Raw genomic sequence first — 22,027 nt, forward strand, 5'->3', positions numbered from 1 at the left:
TTGCCCGTCTCCTTTTAGCAAAAGTTTTATATGTAATCTCTATGGTGATACCGATCAATGACATCACTAAATTAAATCATCCTCTTTGTTTAATTAGGAATTTTAATCGTTCATATGTTGGATACTGCTAAAGATTTTCAAAAACCCATTTCACTTTTCTCCCCATCCAGTCAGAATTCTTCATCTAAAGTGATAAAAAATTTTAGTAAACATGCCTTTTTAATTATATTTTTTGTTTTGTAAATAGATTTTCGTGTTGTTATTGTACATGGACTGGTGTTGATAATTGGTGTTTAAAACGTCACTTAAATACACATTTAAAACCATTTGTGTGTATGTTATGCGATTATAAAGCTGCACGCTCTGAACGATTAACTACACATATTTTAAAAGTAAGTGGTAAAAATATTATTTTCAAGATTATCTCCAATTAATGTTTATATTTTCATCTAGGTCCATAATAAGAGAGCGTGTACAAGGTGTAACTTTTTAGCTGATGATCAAGCAGCACTTACCCTTCATATACAAGAAAATCAGTAAGTATTTTGATGATCATTTTGTTTAATATTTCTTGTTAAAAACGCTTTTGAGCGCCGATCTTTTAAATAATTTGTATTCGATATGAACGGCATATTGAAAAATTAGTAATTTTTTTATTAACCACCCGCTTTGCTGGGCAATTTCAACTTTAAATACAAAGACTGCATCGTTATATAACCTTCACTTATCCTTTGCTCTTACTTATTCTCCATTTTGTTCATAATTTCATGGTTTTTATTTTTTTGATACGGTACCCTAAATTTTTTTTGAAAATAAAATACAGCCCGTGTTCCTCATTCAGCTCCCACAATAATCGTGATGCACTGGTAGGCTCAGTCGTTCAGCGTTCCTGCCGACTAGCTAGTGTCATGTAATAGCAGCAACGATTTTGCGTATAAAAGTCTTTTGAAACGATATAAGGTCTTTGGAACGTCTACATTTGTATTCAGACCATATCTGCATTGTATTCTCTATCTAAGCCTTCAGGAGTAGCTTGCAAATTAAAATAAAACAATAAATTACATATCAGTTTTTTTTTCGATAGGCTCTTCTGAATTCTACTTGTTTTTAGAACTTTGCTTCAACTATCAATGTCTTAAATTCTTCAAGTAGTCTTAATTTCAAACTTTTATTTACTAACAGGATATTACAAACAGATTTCTAATCTTTTTTTTCAATATTTTCATTACAGTCCATTGGATCATCGTAACAATCGAAATGTCCACAATAGAAGTTCACATAACAACTCATCAAATTCAACAAACAATTCAACATCGTTAACACCAATTAGTTCGACATTCGGGTATGAAACAAACTCTCAATTATCAATCAAACAAGAAATTGATCAAATACATGACTTAAATGTTGTACAATATCTTAGTGTCTGTATGGATGACAAACAAATTAATTCAGAAGAAGAATTAGAACCGCAACCTTCTGAAATTATACATTCTCTTAATAATTCTAGTGATGAAAGTCGACTTAGTATCTGTATGGATGATAGGCAGATAAATTCCGAAGAAGAATTAGAATCACATCCATCTGAAATTATATATCCTCTAAATAATTATAATAACGAAAGTCTCCACAGTAGTTCAGAGGAAGACGAACTATCACAACAAATGCCAATAAAAAGATTTGTACCAATTTCTCTAGTATCTAATGGTCAAATAGATACAATAAACGCTGTACAATCTTTTAATAGTTTTAACGATAGTCAAAGTAGTTCCGAAGATGATGAATTAGATCCACCACCAATAAAACGATTTGTTGTACCGATTATACCACATCGTGATCGTATGATTAAAAAACGAGTATCGCCAAAGAGATGATTTTATTTTTATGAGTTATTATTATTAATTTTTATTGTAGGTGTAAATATAAATTACATATATTTTGGAACAATTGCCTTTTCCTAAGAGAAGTACGAATAACTAATACATCAGGTTCCTTTAACAAAATAATATCTTTTATGTTGGTATATTTAAACATTAAATAACTTTGAAAAAAAAAACAATCGATTTCTGTATATGAGGTATTTTTATTTAATTTGGTCCTTTGAAATTTATTTAGACTAGTTTTTGAATACAACATAAATCGATTCACTTCTATCGGCCAAAACAAACTGTGTCTTTTTGCTGCGTTTTTCCATGACCTTTTCGAGCATCTCGGCCGGTATAGTGATGATTTCGGGACGAATGTTTACCTTGAGGTCGTCAATGATCTGAGGCGCTGGCGTACTTTTTGCTTTTCAAATAAGCCCACAAAAAGAAGTCCAGAAAAATCTTTCTTCAAACTCCAGCACAGTGTGATTCCATTCACGACAAAATATTGAGCGCGGTGACGATATGACACATTTTAGTTCTGGTTCTTGTTTTGGTTCAAATATTTCGTGAATATTTCTTCAAGAATTTTAAATAAATATAAGGTTTTTCAGAAATGCACGAATCTAATTTAGATATGTGTTCTCTAGCACAAAAGTGATGGTAGTCCACGATTCGATTCATAGTGTTCAAAGAACACATACCTAAAATAGTGCCGTGAGATTCTGAAACACCTTCTTGGTAAAATGTTAATAAAAGCGGTAGATGAATTGTTCCAAAATATACAGAATTTATTTTTGTGTTTATGAATGAGTGCCTTATTTTTACGAATTTTGTTTGCCTTTAAGAGCTTCACAATTAGGTATTTGCCATAATGAAAAATAAGTTACAAAAATTATGTAAGTTAGTTTATAAAAATATTTAAAAAAAAAAAAAAGAATTGAAATAATATTGTTTTTTTATTATTTGTTAAAGTATGTGGTTGATTTTGATATTTTGATTGAAAAATCTAAATTCATAAACTGTTGCTTACGATTAAACGAAGTCTTGATATGATGTCGCGTTCAGTAGGGGGAGATGAAGCACACTGGAATACGGAGCGCAATGGAACAATCGTAATATTTGTATCTTATTCCAAGAAAAATTCAGAACAAATTACACAAAATTATTGAGTCTGAAATTTTCATGGAATAAGGTGCAAATATTACAGTTGTTTATTGTGGCCCGTGTTCCACTGTCCCTATAAATGTTTGGTTTTTTAAAGCATTTCTTAAAGAATATAAATCTACATTATTCGTTTCAAAAGACTTTAAATGAATGCTGGTATAGGTATGGCGCCGCTCGTATTGCATTTTCCACTACGGACATTTTCATAGCCTGGGAGTCTCTTTTATATAAAATTAACAAGTTGACTTCTTACAAGTGCTTTCTTTAAGTTACTCTTTTTTGTCAAAGTGTCTTATTCAACCGCTGGTGTCTGAGAAATTTAACAAATTAACTTCTTACAAGTACGTTCTCTAAGATACTCTTTTTTGTCAAAGTATTCAAGCGCTGGTGTCTGAGAAAATTAAGAAGTTAACTTCTTAAAAGTGCCTTCTCTAAGTTACTTTTTTTTTGTCAAAGTGTCTTATTCAAGCGCTGGTGTCTCAAAAAATTAACAAGTTAACTTCTTACAAGTGCCTTCTCTAAGTTACTCTTTTTTGTCAAAGTGTGTTGTTCAAGCGCTGATGTCTGAGCTTTACTTTGCGTAGATTCTTTATAAAAAAAATGCTTGTGTGATTGTGTACAAAATAGTTATATGCACTCGTGACGTCATATCATGACCGATAGTTAATTTTTTTAAATTTGGTACTATTATGTTTAAAAATATTGTTTCTTTAAAATTTTCAAAAATTGGCAAATATCCTGTTATAAAAATGTTAATTATAATTTTTTAGATACCTGATTTTTTTATTAATTTTGTAAAAATTTTTGGTTTATTATTTTTTTATGTAATAAATTTTTTTTTGCTTATTTATGTTTTGATTTTGTTTTTTTTTTTTTCTTATTCTTTTGTTTTTGTATTTTATTATTTTTATATCGAGGAGTCTGCACAGTATTAAAATTTGAAATCATTCGCCATTTGTTACGCGCGTTAGGCTGTGTCCTTACATTAGAATATTGCCATACAACGAATATCGAACTTTCGATAATTGCCTTTGTTGTTCGATGTTCGCTACATGATGTTTGCTATATAACTACCCGCAGCTTTACGTAAATAGCCAATGAGGTGCTGAGCAAAGCGAATGTCATGTTGCCAAATCAGTCAATCATAATGGAGGAAATATTTAAATTGTATCAACAATAAAGTCTTCAACTCCTATGGGATTATATTATTTTTACCATGAGTTTGAACATATAGAGTGATTCCTAAGTTGAAAGTGGCACACTAATTGAAGGAGCAAGTGGGCATATATCCACAATATTTAATAGATATGATTAGTTATTGAACAAAATAGGAATCGACTACGATTCACAAGTGTGTCAGAATAAATGGTCAATAATCTACGGCTTGAAAAGGTACACAAAAAAAAAAGAGATTTTTGGTATAACATGTTCCTTAGAGAATCATAAACGTTAGAAATTTTATATACCCTGTCGAAGTTTTGCCTAATCTGTTGGATTTTCGAAAATTGCTTTGAAAAAAATTTGCTATTTTTATGAGAAACATTTTTGCCATTTAAGTTTTTCTTTATAACGGTTTGTTAAATTTAGAGCTTTAACAATTTTTCGTTGTCTCTCATAATATGTCAAAAGCAGAGCAAAACTTTAAATAGCAAAAATACCAATAACTTTGTTTCGAAACAATTTTCGAGAACCCTACAAATTAGGAAAAATTTTTAGCGTCTGTCTATAACTCTGAGGGGGAGACTGATAACCAGATAACCTATGTAATAACCAGGTGAGGTATATTTTTTATGAAATTTTATTGATTTTTAAACACTCTTATCATAGTTTTTCTGTCGAAAAGTGTTCATGGTTTTATTTAACTAAATTAATTTTAATCAATTTTTTCCATGAACGGTTTTTTCAGGCAAGCCTACTTTATCTTCGTACTTTCTTTTGATACGAATTTCGATTGGTTAACAGATCAGTAATACATTGACTTACATTGACTTATCTGTTCATATGGTATGAACAGATCATCGCCTATCTGTTATAAAATATGTCTCATCTGGTTATCAGATGGGTGAAGGTCGACCTTATACCGTCTCTTGTACTATTATTATTAAATTATGAAAGAAAAATTTTTTTCGTGGCTTTCACGAAGTTTTTTCCTCTTAAAAAAATTCACCAAATGCGGGCAATTTTTTTTAATCAACTATGTAAAAATACTATAATTTGAATTTTCTTTTCTTATAGCCAACTGGATACATTAAAGTCTTGTTCAAAGACTAACGAAGGACAATCCAGGTAGTTAATTTGATTATTTTTCATGTTTTTTAGCGTTTTGTCATAAATTTGTAGGAGAGTTATGTAAATTATGGAGAATTTGATACGTTTTATGAGCTAAAATAATAATAATAAAGGGCCACACATAAAATTACATTGAAACAAGTGAAATTTACAAAATTTAACTCGCACTTGAAACGTATCTATAAAGAACACTCCCCGTTAAATTATCTTTCAAACTAAACAAAAAAAAATCAAAATCGGTTAATCTATTTAGGCGCTACGATGCCACAGACAGACAGACTTAGCGGTAAAACTTATAACACTCCTTTTTTTGTTTCGGAGGTTAAAAAGCTTCCACTCGTATTTAATTCAGATCTCTCCGAGAGGAACGAAAGTTTGATGGAATGAAGCTCAATCGTTAAAAAAAACAAATATGGGATTTTTTTTCTAGATAAGTTTTTTGACATTATATAGGAAAGAAAAACGAATCGTTATTTAAATTAAAAAGCTCTATCCAAATCAAATTCTCACAAACATTGCTTAATAGAATATTAGTATCAAATCATAAAAATATAATTTTCAATTTGTATAATGATTTAATTAAAAAAAATGTGATTTCTTAGCAGACCCGAGAATCCCAAGAAACGTCAAACACATGGAGCCGATAGATTGTTTAGTTATTTTGAAGCAAGTGATCATGAATCAAATCCAGAAGATGAGACAGTACCCAGTAACAAGCCACCAACGCAACAACTGCAGCCACCTCCAACACAGAATGTAAGCCGTCCATCTTTCCCGCCAGACAAAATTCCAAACCCGCACCAAAATCTACCACAATTTAAACCACAAGATCCCAAGAAAATGGGTGATTTCAGCAAAATGTTTTTTAATAATCAGTTTTTAGGAGAAGGGTCAAAATATATGCATGATCCAACGTTAATGAAAAATATGGGAGTAAATTATTTTTCGGAGCAAAATTTAGTATTTAATAAATTTTTGGATGAAGAAAAAAATTTATATTATCCAAATTTACCAGATTCAAAAAATATGTTTTTAAATCATCATAATTTTGCAGCCCCAACACCAAATCCATTTTTTACACCACCGTATATTGATAAAGCAAAAAGTGCGGCATTAATGAATCATCCAACAGTTAATGATGTTGCCAAAATGTATAAACATCCGGATTTTTTTAAAGCGGGAAATGTAATGACCCAAGACGACAACAACACCTCATCAACGACAATACAATTGCCATTTTTAAAATGCACAATTTGTGATTGTGAATTTTTAGACAATTCGTCTTTGGTTAATCATATTATTGCTTGCCATACATTTAATAATATGGTTTCTTGTCGTACATTTCCCGCGAAAAAATATTGCGATGATCAAAACAAAGAAAATAAATTAAAACGTAAATACAATCATGGCAAAAAAAATTATAAGAATCATTTGACAACAACTGATACAAATGATTTTACATTAAATTTACTTAAAAAATTGAAATCGTTTAGTCAAATCAATAATGAAAATAATATAATCGATAATTTATCCAAAAATTATAATAAATTCTTTAATATGGTTTTCTAAAACAAAATATCATTCCATTTCTTTAAAAATTCGATTTCTATACAAAAGCAATCTACAAGTTTTTATCGAAATTTTTAGATTACTTTGTAAAATAATATTGAATAAGGATCTTTTATATTTAAATTTCCTTTCAGTCTGATTCCTTCTCAGTTCAAATGATATCAAAATAATAAAACTTGCCAATTTTTGATAAGATTAAACCATGACCCTCAATTTTACTGTATTACATGACGCAATTATCTTTCTTAAATTACCTATTCTGAAAATGTAAAGGTATGAGCTGAACAATGGACGGAAAACAATTGTATCCATTATAAGTAAAGCGCAGATTCGGCAGCTTCAACTAACAAATAAATCGTGAGCCTATATATCGCAGATAACCTCGCAGATTTGTAGAGCCGTTTTTTCTTAAAAGTTTACAAGGAGAAATTTGTCATAATATTTTCGATAGAAATCATATAAACTTATATAAATAACCGTTCACTGTGAGTATACCTCGCGAGAGCACATATTGCGAATTTAGGTTAGGTTAGGTTAGAGTGAGTCATAGAGTGAGACACACTTAAACCATAGGGTCCGTCGTGATACCGAAAAATGGTTGGCCCATCCCCGGCCACTAACTCCATGAATCATTTGGAACTGTTTAAGAACAAAGAAAAGCTTGCTCAAGTGAGTCCATCTCCTCATGGGAAAAGCTGGGTAGTGACAGAGCAAGATGAGACATCATTTCCTCCTTCCTTCAACTGGGGCAGATTCTGCAATAGTCGTGATACATTGTCAGGCACAGGCGTTCAGCATGGCAGCCAGTGTTCCGTAATATCCGCATAAATTTTGCTTATAGAGGCCCTTTGAAGCGATATACGATCTTTGGAACGCTTACGATTGTACTCCGATCATATCAGTCTTGTAGTACCAGAAGTGCGTCCCTCCCTTCATCTAAGATTGGCCGCCTTTTTTAAATATTCAGGAGCAGCTTGCAGTTCGCAAACGGAACTGCCGGATGCTTATTGATGATTGTGTCCGGCAGCCTCGTGCCATTTCTAGCAAGCTCATCGGCTTCACAATTTTCTGGAATTTCCCTGTGACTCTGTACCCATACCAGGTATTGCGAATTTAAAAACGATTATTTTACTGATGTACCCTTAACGGAATAGTTATCTTTGTTAATTTTTCAATTAATATTAGAAAAATTCAATTTTTTTATAATAACATTATTTTGCTAAAATGATGGTTGCACAAAATCATCCTACCTTACGTCTTACTTTTACCAAATCGTTCAGACAAGATTGTACAAAATGCATGAACATCTGTGCCAAGCTTTACGCAGATTTACTTGGCCTATTATCAAATTTTTTTAAATGGCCTAAAATTTAAATGCTTTAACATTAATCCCTTTCATTGTAAAAGATCCTTATTTATATAGCAAAATTTATTTGCATGCTTGAATGATAGTACAAAAGAACAAAAAAAAAAAATAATTTTTTCATTCAATTTAAAAAAATAAATTTAGTTTTGTAATTTATAGAGGAATTAAAAAAAACATATTCTCATCAACCAAAATAAAACCTAAATTTGAATTTAAGAAAACAATTTTTAAATAATTTTTTTGGGGATAGTCTTTAATGAAAAATAGATTTAAAAAAATTATTTATTATACTTAACTGCGACAATACAATGAAAAATACTTTTTATTCAAAGACTATCACACATCAAAAAATATCATCAAGAAAGAAAATCGTAGCTGAATTGTAAATTATCTTACAGCTTATAACTAAAAAATAAAAACTTAGTACAGAATCACAACGAAATATAACGTTTAATTCTTATAGCGTCAGGCGTAGAATTTGACAATCATATTGGAAAGCTGGGAATTTGATCGGGGTCTGGAAAATTTTCAGTTTTTGTCCGACATTGGAAAACTAGATGTCCTCTACTTAACACCTTAAAAATTGAAATTTTCAAGGTGTCGCGCCACCAACACCCTCTTTGTTGCGTGGCGAAGAAAAATATTTTTTGCATTTTTTATTCAATTATTATTTTCATATTTAAATACCGTTCTCAATGAATATTTATCAATTTTATCACTGCCACGCAATTAAATATTTTCCGAGACTTCTTTCCCCTGAAAGAGAAGTCTCTAGTTTAGGTTAAGTAAGAGTGGCTGTCCTGGAGTGGGATATACTTAGACCATGTGATACGTTGTGATATCGAAAAAGGGTTGGCTCATCCCGACCACTACTCCATGAACTATTTGGAGCTGTTTAAGAACAGTAGGAGTGTTTTGACGTCAACGGACGTCATGTCGGAGCGACCGTCAAAGAAAGGCTGATTCCAGTGAGTCCATCTCCTCATGACAACAGCTGGACAGTGACAGAGCTGATGAGACTTCGTTTCCTCCTCCTTCACACTCACTATGACAGCTCCTGTAATAATCGTGCACTGTCAGGTTCAGTCGTTCATCATGTCTGCGGCCTTGCCAGTGTCCAGTAATAGCCGAAACCATTTTGCTTATAGAGGACCTTTGAAGCGATATTAGGTCTTCGTAACGCCTGCAATTGTACTCAGACCATATCTGTCTTGTAGTACTACAAGTGTAGTTCTACTACCATCTAGGATTGATCTTTTTTAAGATATCCTTATTCAGGCACAGCTTGCAATTCGCAAACGGAACTCCCGGATACCTATTGATGGTTGTGTCGGACAGATTTGTGCCATTTCTAGCAAGCTAAATCCCTAGCTTTAATAATTAAATTAGTGTGAAATATTGCTAGGCGCGACATTGACAACATCCTTTGAAATTTCCAGCGTTCTGAAATGACTGTCACCACGCATGGCCCCAAAAATACTAAAAAACTTTTTAATAAATTATCACTTTCGAGTTATCATCTTCGAAAATGATTTCATATTGATATGATTGATTAGACTAAAATAGAATACAAAATATATTGGAAAGAATTAGTGTGAGAAATATAACAGATTAAAAATTTTTCCTTCACAAATTTTTCTTTTGTTACTTATTCCCTTCTACTTCGAAGGGATTTGAAATGTATTTTAATGTTGATTTAAATGAGAGGATTTACGAGTGAACTGCGTACGTAACATATCGAAAATTCCGTTTTCGATGTTTCAGGCACCTTACCTTACTTGGCCAATTGCAGACCTTTAAAATGTTTTATGCAATTTCTGGAAATTTTTCTGATAAAAATACTAACAACTTCTATTCGAAACATTTTTTCGAAAACCTAACGAATTCCGAAACGGCATGCAATGTTAATGAAGAGCTTAGCTACGAATGAAGGGGTTTCCAGAAACATGTTTAGTGATGGATTTAATATAAAGCACGCTGGGTACTGGCGTAGGGCATCAATGCAGTTCGCATTGATGCATCGATTATTAAACTTCTGATAAAAAATAGTCTATTTTATTATGGAAAAAATAGCATGTTCTTCAATTTTCAATAAGCTTTGATCAGGTGATTAGTGTTTGGCCCATGGAGGTTATAAAGAAGGAGAACGATCGCTATGTAATAAAGCATTAGCGCACCTGTTCCTGAAAATTTGTATAATTTATAGTTCATTTTTCAGCCACCAGCCGCGCTGTTGTCGGTAAGTAGTATATTAGCGTACAACAGCCCGCATTTAATGAGACAACTTAGCGATCCCAGCGCCTCACTTATTTTGTCCATATTTTGGGGACAATATTTTCTATTGCGATCGTTGTCCTTCTTTATAACCTCCATGGTTTGGCCAATGAGCATGAATCGAGTGAACCTTTTAGGCCAATGGTATTCAAGTATTTTATAACTTGATTTTAACACTTAAAATAATAATATAAACGGTGCAAAAAAAAGGGGGTGACAATATACTGGACTTCAGTTTCAAACAACAGCCAGTATAGCTGGCTATAAAGGAACGGCTTTGGAGTATACTAAATAAATTGACGTCATACCTTACGGTGTTCACAGTATATATCGGAACATACCCGAAATATTTTCATCGTCAAATAACGGCTGGAAAGAATAAGTTCGACCTCTTATAATATATTAAATTTTAAATCTGTTAAATTTTTCACTATTTTCCGAATATTTTGATAAAACAAAAAAATTTATAGTAGTTGTTTCAAAATATGTATTACTATTTCTTAAAAGACAATCAATCTATTCCGTTACACAAAATTTGGGTCAAAACATTCAGGGCAACATGGTCAGATTAAATTATGCTCTTTTTAAAAAAGGTTGAGTTTATGTAAATTAGAAACTCATAACCAAAATGGCGTATAAAAATAGGTTCTGATATCAAATATCAAACCTAACGTTTTTTTTAGATATATGCTGTATTGTTGAGATAAAAGAAAATTACCGCTTTTCTGGATGTTACAATAATTTAGACTTAAAAGAAAATCGAAATCTTTGATGTTTTTCTGTTGTGTTATTTTTTATTTTCATTCGTTATCGTTTGTGTGTTGAAAAAAAAAACTGTAGCGAATTATGAATATTATTGTTTTTTTTATATTTAATTAAAGCCGATGCGGGTCCAAAACCATTTATGATTTTATCGGTGAAGATACAAAAAAAAAACCTATTTAAAAAACCTATTTATTAATTATGTATTATGATCTATGTTCATCATTAATTCAATAAAAATGTGCAATAAAATAAATTAATTAGTTTTTTCAATCTTTTTTTTAAAACAAAATTTTTACAAATTTTTTTTTCTAATTGGTTGTTCTTTTTCTAATTTGACGATTCTTGATTTTTGTGAGGAAATAAAAACAAAACGATGATACAAAATTGGAGAATATGACAGTTTTTTAGGAATAAAAAAAAAGAAACTAGACTAATTTAAGTAAAATTGTATAAAACTAAAACTTTTTTCAAGCAAATATCGTTCAGGGAAAAGTGCTCAATGACTTAATTTTTCAAAAACTTTAGAAAAATATCCTTTGAATTTTTCGAAAAACAGTCTTCATTTAAAGTTTTACTCTCACGAAATAAGACTTAGCGAGTTCAATCAAAGATTTGTCATATCAACTGCTTCATATTATTTTTATTTATTATAGTACACTAATTTTGCATTTTTATTCTATTTACGTCCAAAACTAGATATGCATAGCTAGTAATGCATATACATATGCATAACTAGTTTTGGATGTAAAGGAACTTCGTTCCTAAAGGGGGTTCCACGACCGCAATCTTTTTTGCTTTATGTATTGTAAAACATCAAAGGGCCTTGTCATTACAAAAAAAAAAAAAAAAAAAAAAACAATTAATTTTTGTCGATACATTTTAAATTAGAAGTGGTTTCCTGTCAGTTCTATTTTTCAAACAGAACAGTACTACCAATATTTAACCAGAGATATTTGATTCAATATTTAACCAGAGATATTTGATTTGATCAAAGTAAGAAAGATTTGACCAAGGACGTTTGAAAATTCAACTGAATTATATGACTGATACATTATACATGGTCATATGGTTTTATCCAAATATCTAAAAACGCTTCAAAAAGCTGTTAGTTATTTTATAAGGAATAACTTTCTGATTTAAATGATCCTCTTCCTCGTTTTAATTCATTACCGAAATTAATATAATTGTTTAGATTGAGGATTCCCCTAACGATATACTCTCGGTTGAGTGTTTTCTTTTTTATTAATGGCATGATATACCACTAGTTCGATTTACATCTAGGCATATAAATATCACGAGTATGACAGAGTACATGCGTTAAGCAATGCATCTAAGTAAGAGGTATTATAGATGTTATATGAAATTGCAAAAGTGACTTGTATCGTGGCTGCAATGCCTTTTAAGCTATACAACAGTTCTTCTGTTGTGTGCCTGCAGAGAGTAGGGGTCAACACATGTATATAATACCTCGCACTTAGATGCATTGCTTAACGCTTGTATTCTGTCATACTCGTGATATTTATATGCCTAGATGTAAATCGAACTAGTGGTATATGAAATTTGATAATACAAATTCCTAATAAAAAACTCTGATATTCCTATTGAAACCTAATTAAATAGAAATTAGATACAATATATAAGAATTTTAATCGAGTTTCAATGAGAGCGATTACGTTATTGCATTTCTAATACCATAGGAGACGGTGATAACTTTTCCCGCCCCTTAAAAGTCGAAATTAATTAAGTTTTCGTTAATTGTGTTATAAATATTTGAAAATTAGATGTTTAAATTGAATAATGATTTCCATATAGAGCAAAAAGGGCGCCATTTCGGTCAGGGCATAGGGCGGTATCGAATCTAAATCCGTTACAGTTAACTACACCGATCTTTTAACCAATCGAAATTGATATCAGAAGAAAGATAATTTTTAATTACGAAAATAATAGTATACGCTTGCCCGCAAAAAAAAACCGTTATGAAAAAAAATCAATAGCCTTTTTTACTAGGGATTTTTTTATTTCTCTTGGTTAGAAGGCTCCTGGATTGAAAGTTTTATTTTTTAACAATTTTACATTAAAAGTTTAGTTTCTAGCATATAGATAAGAAGGTGGTAAATAAACTCACTAAATTTTTTTACGTCCTATTGTAAATAAATTACAAAAATTTAATGAATCAATTAATTCAAAAGTAATACAAAATGGAACAAAATATTTACAAAAAATTTGCTATTTTAATCAGTTTTCGTTGCTTTATTTGGTTTGGAAACTAGCCATGCACGTATTGTATTCAAAGAAATGATCACTGGAATCATAATCGGTAAAAATAGTGGAATGTAAATTGCATACCTGAAAAGCGAAAAACACGAGCATTAATTATTAATTTTAGAAACAAAAATTCATATCAAGGAAGATTTATTATCGCGATGATAAAAGCACAGAGTCCAAATCATTGTTTTGGACTCTTTGGCTCATTTGGCGAACATACATGATCGGCTTACACGAATGACACAAAAAAGAGGTACGGTATTTCAAAATTATTTTGTAATCTTTCCTGATATGAAATAGTCCAATCATATTACGTCAAAAATAGCTAATTTTCAGAAATGTTTTCTCCGATACTAGTCGTTATACCATAGTGAAGATTTTGATGTGAAAAATAGACCCAACGTTCATTTTAGTTATAGAGTGAGAGGCAACTAATAATGACCAAATGTATGCAAATTCGAAGGTTTTACTCATTTTGTGTGCTATAAAGAATGTCTATAAGGCTCTTTCCATTCTCAGAGAATTTTGAAATGTGTTTTATGTGTTCATTCTTTCTGAGAGATGTGAGACGAAATCTTTCTTCATTTTTAATTTTGACTTATACCAAAAAAAGGGGGCGATGTCGATTTATAATTTGTAGGGCAAACCTGCGTTAAACGAGAGTAAATTTGCGTTAAATCGAAGTATTAGTAAATTTTAATGGTGTGTAAAGGCTAGCCTCGGTATTTCCCTTCGGCATTCATAAGAAGCAATTTTCATATTAAATTTCAGAAATTATTTCAATTATCTCCGTAATTATTGATTTTATGGGTTTAAATATTAAACAGTTTCTAAAAATGTTATTGTGGGGTTGAATCTTTTTCTGTTTTGTATCAAAATTATCAATCGGACTGAGGCAAAAATTGGTTCTCTGCAGGTGTTTTTCAACTCTATTACTATTTTGAACATTGAAAATATTGAAATAAGGTTATCTAAAACTTTGCCGATCATTTTTCACTTAACTTCAATTTCCCTAGAGATAATTGACTGTACCTGGCCTTAAACTCAAGGTAGTGAACATCCTATTTTGAAAACCGAAAGTTAAAAATTTAAAGAAATGTTGTGGTGAAACCCTGGCTTCGAGTTAGCGCAAATATTACGTTCAAAATTCAAATAATGCAAAACTCGAAATTTTAGAATTTTGAACAAAAATAATTCCGTAAATATTAAATTTAGAGAAAAAATGTAATTTTCTTGGTATTAATTGTCAAAATTAAATATTAGAAGTTAGTAATGCTAAGAAGAGGCTTATAAATGCTTGCAGTTGTTCAAATAGATTGTTTAACGTTCAAATAATGTTATTCGATATTTTTATGTCACAACTGAGCAAAACAGTTGGAAAATTTTGCGATTGGTCAGATTCCGCGTTAGTTTAATTTTTTTCTAAATATCAAATATTAGAAACTTTGACACAAAAAAAATTTCTGGAAAAAACATTTCTACCTAAAATCGTAATGTGATTTGACTAAAAATGTATTCATAAAAATAAAGACAAGCTAAAAAATGTAATAATTTTTCTAATTTGTATTTTTTCAGTTTTATTCTTTGAACATTTTTAATACTTACTTCTGATCATCTGGAAAATAGAGTAATGCCAACAAACTGGGATCATAAAATGCAGCTTCTGAAGATAGGAATGCCATACGTGATTTTATAAATGCGTTATGAAGATCATTGTTTGATAAATATTCAGCAGCTATTTCTGCATTATCCACAGCGGAATGAATTGAAGCACCAACCTATGGAGAAGATAAGAATGATTTTTTTTTTTTTTTAATTTTTATTGTCATAATTAATTAATAAAATATTAATAACAAAATTTTCAATGTTATAATCACACTGCTGTGTTTAAATTATTAAAAATATATAAATATACAACGATAGTACTAGAAATTCAGTTTATACTATTTTTTTAAAACTCTATTAAATACAAGGCGTTTCAAAATTCAAAGCTTTACAAGAGAGACACCTAACTATATGATGTTTCTTTATGCTGATACTTGATGCTTGTTTTAGAGCAACCAATTTCTCCAAATCAAAGAATGATCACAGGATTTAGGTACTTCCATCCAGGAGTATTAAAATTGAGGTAAAAATAATAATAAATAAAAAAATTACAGAAATAAAAGGAAATTTTATTTTCTCCATCTCCCGATTAAAAAATGACCATAAAAATGGCATTGTCATGAATATGAATTTGAAAATTCACATTGCGCTAGCTCTAAAACAGGTAACAATAAGAATGAGAATGTTATTTAATATATGGAAATCATAATTTTATAAACGACTCAAAAAAAGAATTGCAGTCATATCTTGATAAGTGAGATTAGGATAAGCGAGAAAACTCTACAAGTGAGATGAATTGCCAAGTCTCGTTATCATAACCCTCTTAAACCTCTTATAAGTGAGAAACAGGAACCTATATAAGAGAAAGTTGTTTTTCCCTAGCGGACCTGTATAATTAAAACTAGTACTTGCATTTGCCTATACCCACTTCAAAGTGACAGCCGAGCCTATAATCACTTCTGTACCTGTACAACGAGAACCTGGTTTAGTAAAACATCTCCTTAAGTGAAAAAGAAATTGCAGTCTTTTGAACTTTCGCTTAACCAGGTTCGATTGCATATAAAAGTTGTGGATAGTATATTAGAGTACCTAGTAAAGATCGAACAAGGTTTCGATTTGACATACTCAATTTCTTGAATAAATAATTATGCACCCAATGCTTTTAAAATTCATATAAAATTAATAAATTTTCTCAGCGTTTCAGCCCTGCGCCTGAAAAATTAAGGGATGATAAAATGTTTTAGATACTGAATCGTAAATAGAAATAGAATTTGAAATATTTCATTTAGATCCAATCATTCTTCGCTAAAATATACCTGTTTGAATTCCGCAACTTTTATTGAGGGCAGTATATTTAAATTTTACAATTTCTGGATTATATATTAAAAATAGTACTATATGAAATCTAAATTCAGGTTCAGTAATATGAAGTTCAGGATAATATTTAGCTTTGTTTTTTTGTATATTTTTTGCTTGAAAGTTTATGAAAACGTCTTCGGTTTAAAAGAGGAAAAATATTAGTCATTTTACAATTGTTACATTTTAAATTTGCATATACATTGTACTAAGTCATATTTAAATGAATTTTGAAATATCTTGTATCCACGGCAGGGGAAAAATTTAAATAATTATTCTTAATATTTATATATGATACAGTGTCGTATTTAAGATGAAGACCCCTCATTTTTCCGTTATTTATAGGAATATCGATTTGAAATTTTGCGTCATACAAGACGATGGGTCACATTTTTTAAGATACTTAACTTAAATCAGAACTTTAAACTCAGCTTACTACAAATATGGTTAGAGATATCGAAAGTAAACTATTGGAAAAAATTGCTTAGAATATCATTTTATATCCATATAACGACTTCCATGACAAAATTCGCATTTTTAATTTTTTCATTATTTTGGTCCATACTCATAATTTTATTGAAATATTTGAATACATCACAATATTAAATTATTAATTTGTCCAGTTATTACATTTCATAGCACACTATTTATAAAAGTTTACTTTTTAATTTTATGTGTGCTACGAAATGTAAAAACTGGACTAATTGATAATTTTATAGTGTTATGTATTCAAATATTTCAATAAACTTGTAATAATTATGAATGAAAAATCGGTATATGGATATAAAAATATATACTAAGCAACTTTTTCTAATAATTTTTTTTTCGATATCTCTAACCCTTTCTGGTGCTAGACAAAATATTAGTAATCGGCCCTGTTTGTCAATTTGTAGTAGGCTGAGTTTAAAGATCAGATTTCTGTTAAGTTTCTTAAAATATATGACCCATCACGCTGCATGACTGTGCAAATTTTCAAATCGATATTTCTATAAATAACGAAAATATAAAGGTGTCTTCATCTTAAATGCGACACACTATTCATTCCAAACAATATGAACAGTATGAACATTGTTTAAAATCAGACACAGTACGTATGTGAGATCAAGGATATTCTTTCATCTTAAAAATTAGGAATAATAATTTTCAAAATACTCAATAAACTATGTATAAAACGTTTAAAGATAATGATCAAATACTGGGTGTTTCATTTAGATTGCGTGAAATAGCTCGAGAACAATGTATTACAAAAACGTCTCAATATGGATAGAAATTCTTTTTCAAGGATTCATTTTGAATTAATATTTAAAAAAAGCAAACGTTTTTACCTTCAAACATCATTTTTATAAGTAGGCAAGTAAGCAAGCTTAAGGACGTTCTCGCGTAAGTGAATGCATGAAAATATTTGAGAATTATAAAAACTTATTCCGTAAATGATTGGGGGAGAGTGCTTGTGCGTTAGTTTTTCCATAATTTAGCTAATATAAAAGGGACATAAAATCATTAAAAGCTTGCTTACGTTGTACAAATGATTTCTTAATATGTTGCTCTCGAGATATATGACAATCATAAAAATACATTATACAAAAATCGGTATGGTTGTATGTAATTTCCACATTGAACGATTATTGAGAGATTTTAATCATATGTAATTTCTGCACTCTAAAATTGGGAAAAATTTATTTCGTGCGATAAATCAAATATAGAACTGATAATAAAACCTATACAAATAACTCGAGTTGAATTCACAGTAGGTATGAACTATTAAAAAAAATTGTGTGTCAGTTCCGACGCACGACTTGAGTTTACTCCTTAAGTGTTGAATAGTGTGCTGTCAGTTTCAAACAATAGATGCTTTGTCTATTATACGTACTATGTAGCATAATTTATAAATGATAGCCCGAAAAAACCCGAAGACGTACGATGCATGTTGGCTGAGCTCAAACAATAGATGCTTTGTCGATAGCACAAAAGTATATGTTATACACACGTATTACTAAAAAGTAAAAGGTGCGCACGATAGGTTTATAATTTTTTCATACCGGGCGTTTTATACGCAAATCGATCATAAGGAGTAAACTAAAAAAAAAGGAAAAAAGGATGTGTTTACGTTATGTACGCGCGTAAGAAATTGTACTTCTTCGGTAACAATAAATATAATAATTCATAAATAATGTAAACAAATAATACATACTCTAGTTAACCTATCTATTGCATTCATACTCATACTACCATAGAACATTATATATAGAAAACGCGAGGGATCTGCTAGCCTGAAAGTGGATGCGAAATGACGAATAAGAGAGAAGTCTGACAGTGTGTTCCCCTGTGTCCTTGTCATAATCATATATACTTATTATATGTATTAGTAAGGATAAGTATATGTATTAGACAAGGACACAGAGGAAGTTAATGGCATCCTTCTCTCTCGTTTCGCATATCGCATCCACTGCCGTTCTCTATCTTCATATCTCTATGAATACTACTAGACGAGACTACTATTCTTTTATCCTTGTCTATTGAGAATGACTTTCGTTCATCGATTAACTTCATGTTGTTAAAAAATTTTAAATATTTTCAACATATAGTTTTCGTATCACCCTGTTCGCGCGCATCATAAAAATTCACTCTCATCATATTTTCATAACGCGCCTAAAGAAGTATAATTTCCAAAATTCGTAAACTTGACCAACTTGACTCAGGCCAAGTTCATTTGACAAACTCTCGAAATGAATTTAAAATTTTGTATTTTCGTATGTACTATTCTCATGGATATATACGATATTGGAGAAAAATTTAATTTTTAATTTTTCGAACTCTTTTCTGAAGTTAAAGGTGCGGTAATTACATAAAATAAAAAATGATCTTGGGAAGTGATATTTATTATAACCAAACACCTTCTGTATGTTTTATAGATTGATTTCAAACTTATTCGAAAACTTTCATTTTTATTATTTGAAGTATTTCCAAAAATTTATGCTCATGAAAATATTCACGAAAATGTAGATTTTCATACCAAGTATAAATGAAATATATCATAGTATATTAAGTTTAGTCCTAAAATTTTGGTAGAGGTGTTCATAAAATCACCAAATTAGTCCATTTCCGGTTTTCTGTCCGTCTGTCTTCCCTGACTTAAAAATGAAAAGAGATTTTTCTTGTTAGTTTAACCGAAAAGAGGAACCGACCACCAATATTTGAAGTACTGAAAGAACTTAAAATAGATGGTTAAAATCTTGCGAAATGTTATAAATAACTTGATCTCCTACAATAATGTGTACGCGTGAATGGACATTTTACTGGAGTTATTATTTGAACACATTTACATTAAGATAATGTTCTTGAATGCTTTTTATGTCGGTAATTTAACAAAGTAAGTTGTTAAAAATACAATTTACTTTATTTAGTTAAAAATACAATTTATAATTCTTCTGAAAATGCATATGATATAATTGTATCAAATGTTTCTTTATGTACTTTCACAATTTGAAAGATTTCTGTTTTACAGCGTATTTAAAACCGTACACTTCTCTGCTTTACCCTGTGTATACATAAATTTTAATGTTTATTCAAATAATATTAATTTTCAAAATTTTCGAAAACGTAATTTGAATCACTCTATAATAAATACGGTCTAAAATTTTATTTTATTTGCAGAAAATATATTATAGAAAAAAATAAAAATAAATATATATAATAAATTGAACAGATATTATTAAATTTATTGTAATTAAAATATATATTCCAAATTTGCATTAAAATTCTAAATGTTTGATATATTTATTATTGTACGAATGTATCAATTTTTAAATAAAATTATTTGGTAATAAATTATACAAAAACGTATTATTTGTGTTTGTATTTACAAGAAATAACAAACAAATTATCCTAAATCTAACAGATAAAAGTGTGACTCCCAGGGGCGGATTGTGAATTTGTGGGCTAATACTACTTAGGGGCCTGCCTAATTACTCAACTAATAGCTATTTTTCCAAAAAACTGTTTTCTATAGATAAAAACTGTTTTCTACTTGTACAAACAGGAAAGGCTCTATGGCCTAAGTGTGTCTCAGATGGACAGCTAATAGAACCTAATGTAACCTAACGCCCTCTACAGGATATAACCCTCTAGAGGATAACCCATCATCATCATCATTAATAAGACATAGGTTATATGAGCGTTTAAATTTAAAAATAGATTATGATCTCCCATTTGAGCATGTCTGGCGAAGGACTATGGGAAGAAAAAAAATAGAATTTAACATATAACAACATACAAATATCACATAAGGCGGAAAGAGAAATTTCTCTTTCATCATTGAAAGTAAACAAAGCAAGTGGTTAACTAAGATGTCAGAGGCAAAACTCGAGTAGCACTCACTAGTTTGCTATACGTATAGCCCAAAATTAGAAAATGTTTATTCAGAAGGGGGACGCGAGAATCAGCTTTGCAAGGGTTGACATGCCATTGGTTTTTAAACCGAGGTTTATGTCATACTTTGATAGGAAGTAGTAAGTTGTACGGTGCGGGGGGTCTATATCTGCTCAGATAGTCCATCCGTACGTAAAGCAAAATGCTCCGCCAAAATAACTTACCTCCTAATTCTCAAATGCTCTTGAGAATTTGGACTTGTTGTTGAGAATTAGGAATATCAATTTCCTAATCAAAATGAAATAAGTGCAAATAAACACGGAAACAGACTGATTGCAAAATAGTTTTAAAAGAACAATAATTCTCATTAACAGTATACAAGTTTTACACATTGTTATTAAGGAGGATCCCTCACCAGTAATAGAAAAAAATAAATTAGTAGAAAATGATCCAAATTTTTAGTATGTTGTAGTTAACGATACATATTATTAAATCAAAAAAAAATTGGGTATCTTATCGATTAATTAAGAGAGTAATTAATTAATTAAAAATACACTAAATAACATAGCATGATATGAGGATGGTATGTTATTTAGTGTATTTTTAATTAATAAAAACTCTCTTAATTGATCGATAAGATACCCAAATTTTTTTATTTATTTAATAATATGTATCGTTAACTACAACATACTAAAAATTTGGATCATTTTCTACTAATTTATTTTTTTCTATTACTGGTGAGGGATCCCCCTTAATTGGAATTATAACATTAAAAAAAAAAAAATAAAACAAAAACTGAGGCTTTAAAATGAAATAATCTGTAATTACTTTATTTCCAAATAATCCCAAAAATTTAAGAGATTTTACAAACACTACACTGTTAATACTTCGGTGAACAGTGAACTTGACGAAAAAATTACAAGAGATATGTTTCACCTAAACTGACCCAAAAAATCTAAAGTAGCTGTAGGTTCAAAAAATTGACATTTTAATGTTTGAGTACGGAGTGAAAGGAGCACTCTGGCAACATGGATTTGCTCCTTCTTTGGGGTATCAGCAATAAGAATAAAAGCTAAGCTAACGATCATTATATTTTGCAAACGAAACGCCTTCTAGCGCCTGCTGTAATACTACTAATATA

General features: G+C 30.1%; 2 protein-coding genes across 2 annotated transcripts in view; one reads left to right on the top strand and one right to left on the bottom strand.

Annotated features, from left to right (window-relative positions):
* Window positions 1-8,450, top strand: part of LOC123301280 (zinc finger protein 665) — a 35,481-nt gene extending 27,031 nt beyond the window's left edge. The window contains exons 6-11 of the mRNA XM_044884014.1: window positions 248-392; window positions 454-536; window positions 1,232-1,342; window positions 5,265-5,315; window positions 5,921-6,810; window positions 8,413-8,450. Of these exons, the coding sequence (XP_044739949.1) occupies window positions 248-392; window positions 454-536; window positions 1,232-1,342; window positions 5,265-5,315; window positions 5,921-6,810; window positions 8,413-8,450 (1,318 nt within the window). The remainder of the gene's footprint in view (window positions 1-247; window positions 393-453; window positions 537-1,231; window positions 1,343-5,264; window positions 5,316-5,920; window positions 6,811-8,412) is intronic.
* Window positions 8,451-13,436: 4,986 nt separating this feature from the next.
* Window positions 13,437-22,027, bottom strand: part of LOC123300833 (GPI transamidase component PIG-S) — a 63,698-nt gene continuing 55,107 nt past the window's right edge. The window contains exons 8-9 of the mRNA XM_044883479.1: window positions 15,163-15,335; window positions 13,437-13,638 (exon numbers count right to left, since the gene is read on the bottom strand). Of these exons, the coding sequence (XP_044739414.1) occupies window positions 13,524-13,638; window positions 15,163-15,335 (288 nt within the window). The 3' untranslated portion in view covers window positions 13,437-13,523. The remainder of the gene's footprint in view (window positions 13,639-15,162; window positions 15,336-22,027) is intronic.

This window comes from Chrysoperla carnea, chromosome 5, assembly GCF_905475395.1.
Source record: "Chrysoperla carnea chromosome 5, inChrCarn1.1, whole genome shotgun sequence".
Taxonomy (NCBI): domain Eukaryota; kingdom Metazoa; phylum Arthropoda; class Insecta; order Neuroptera; family Chrysopidae; genus Chrysoperla; species Chrysoperla carnea.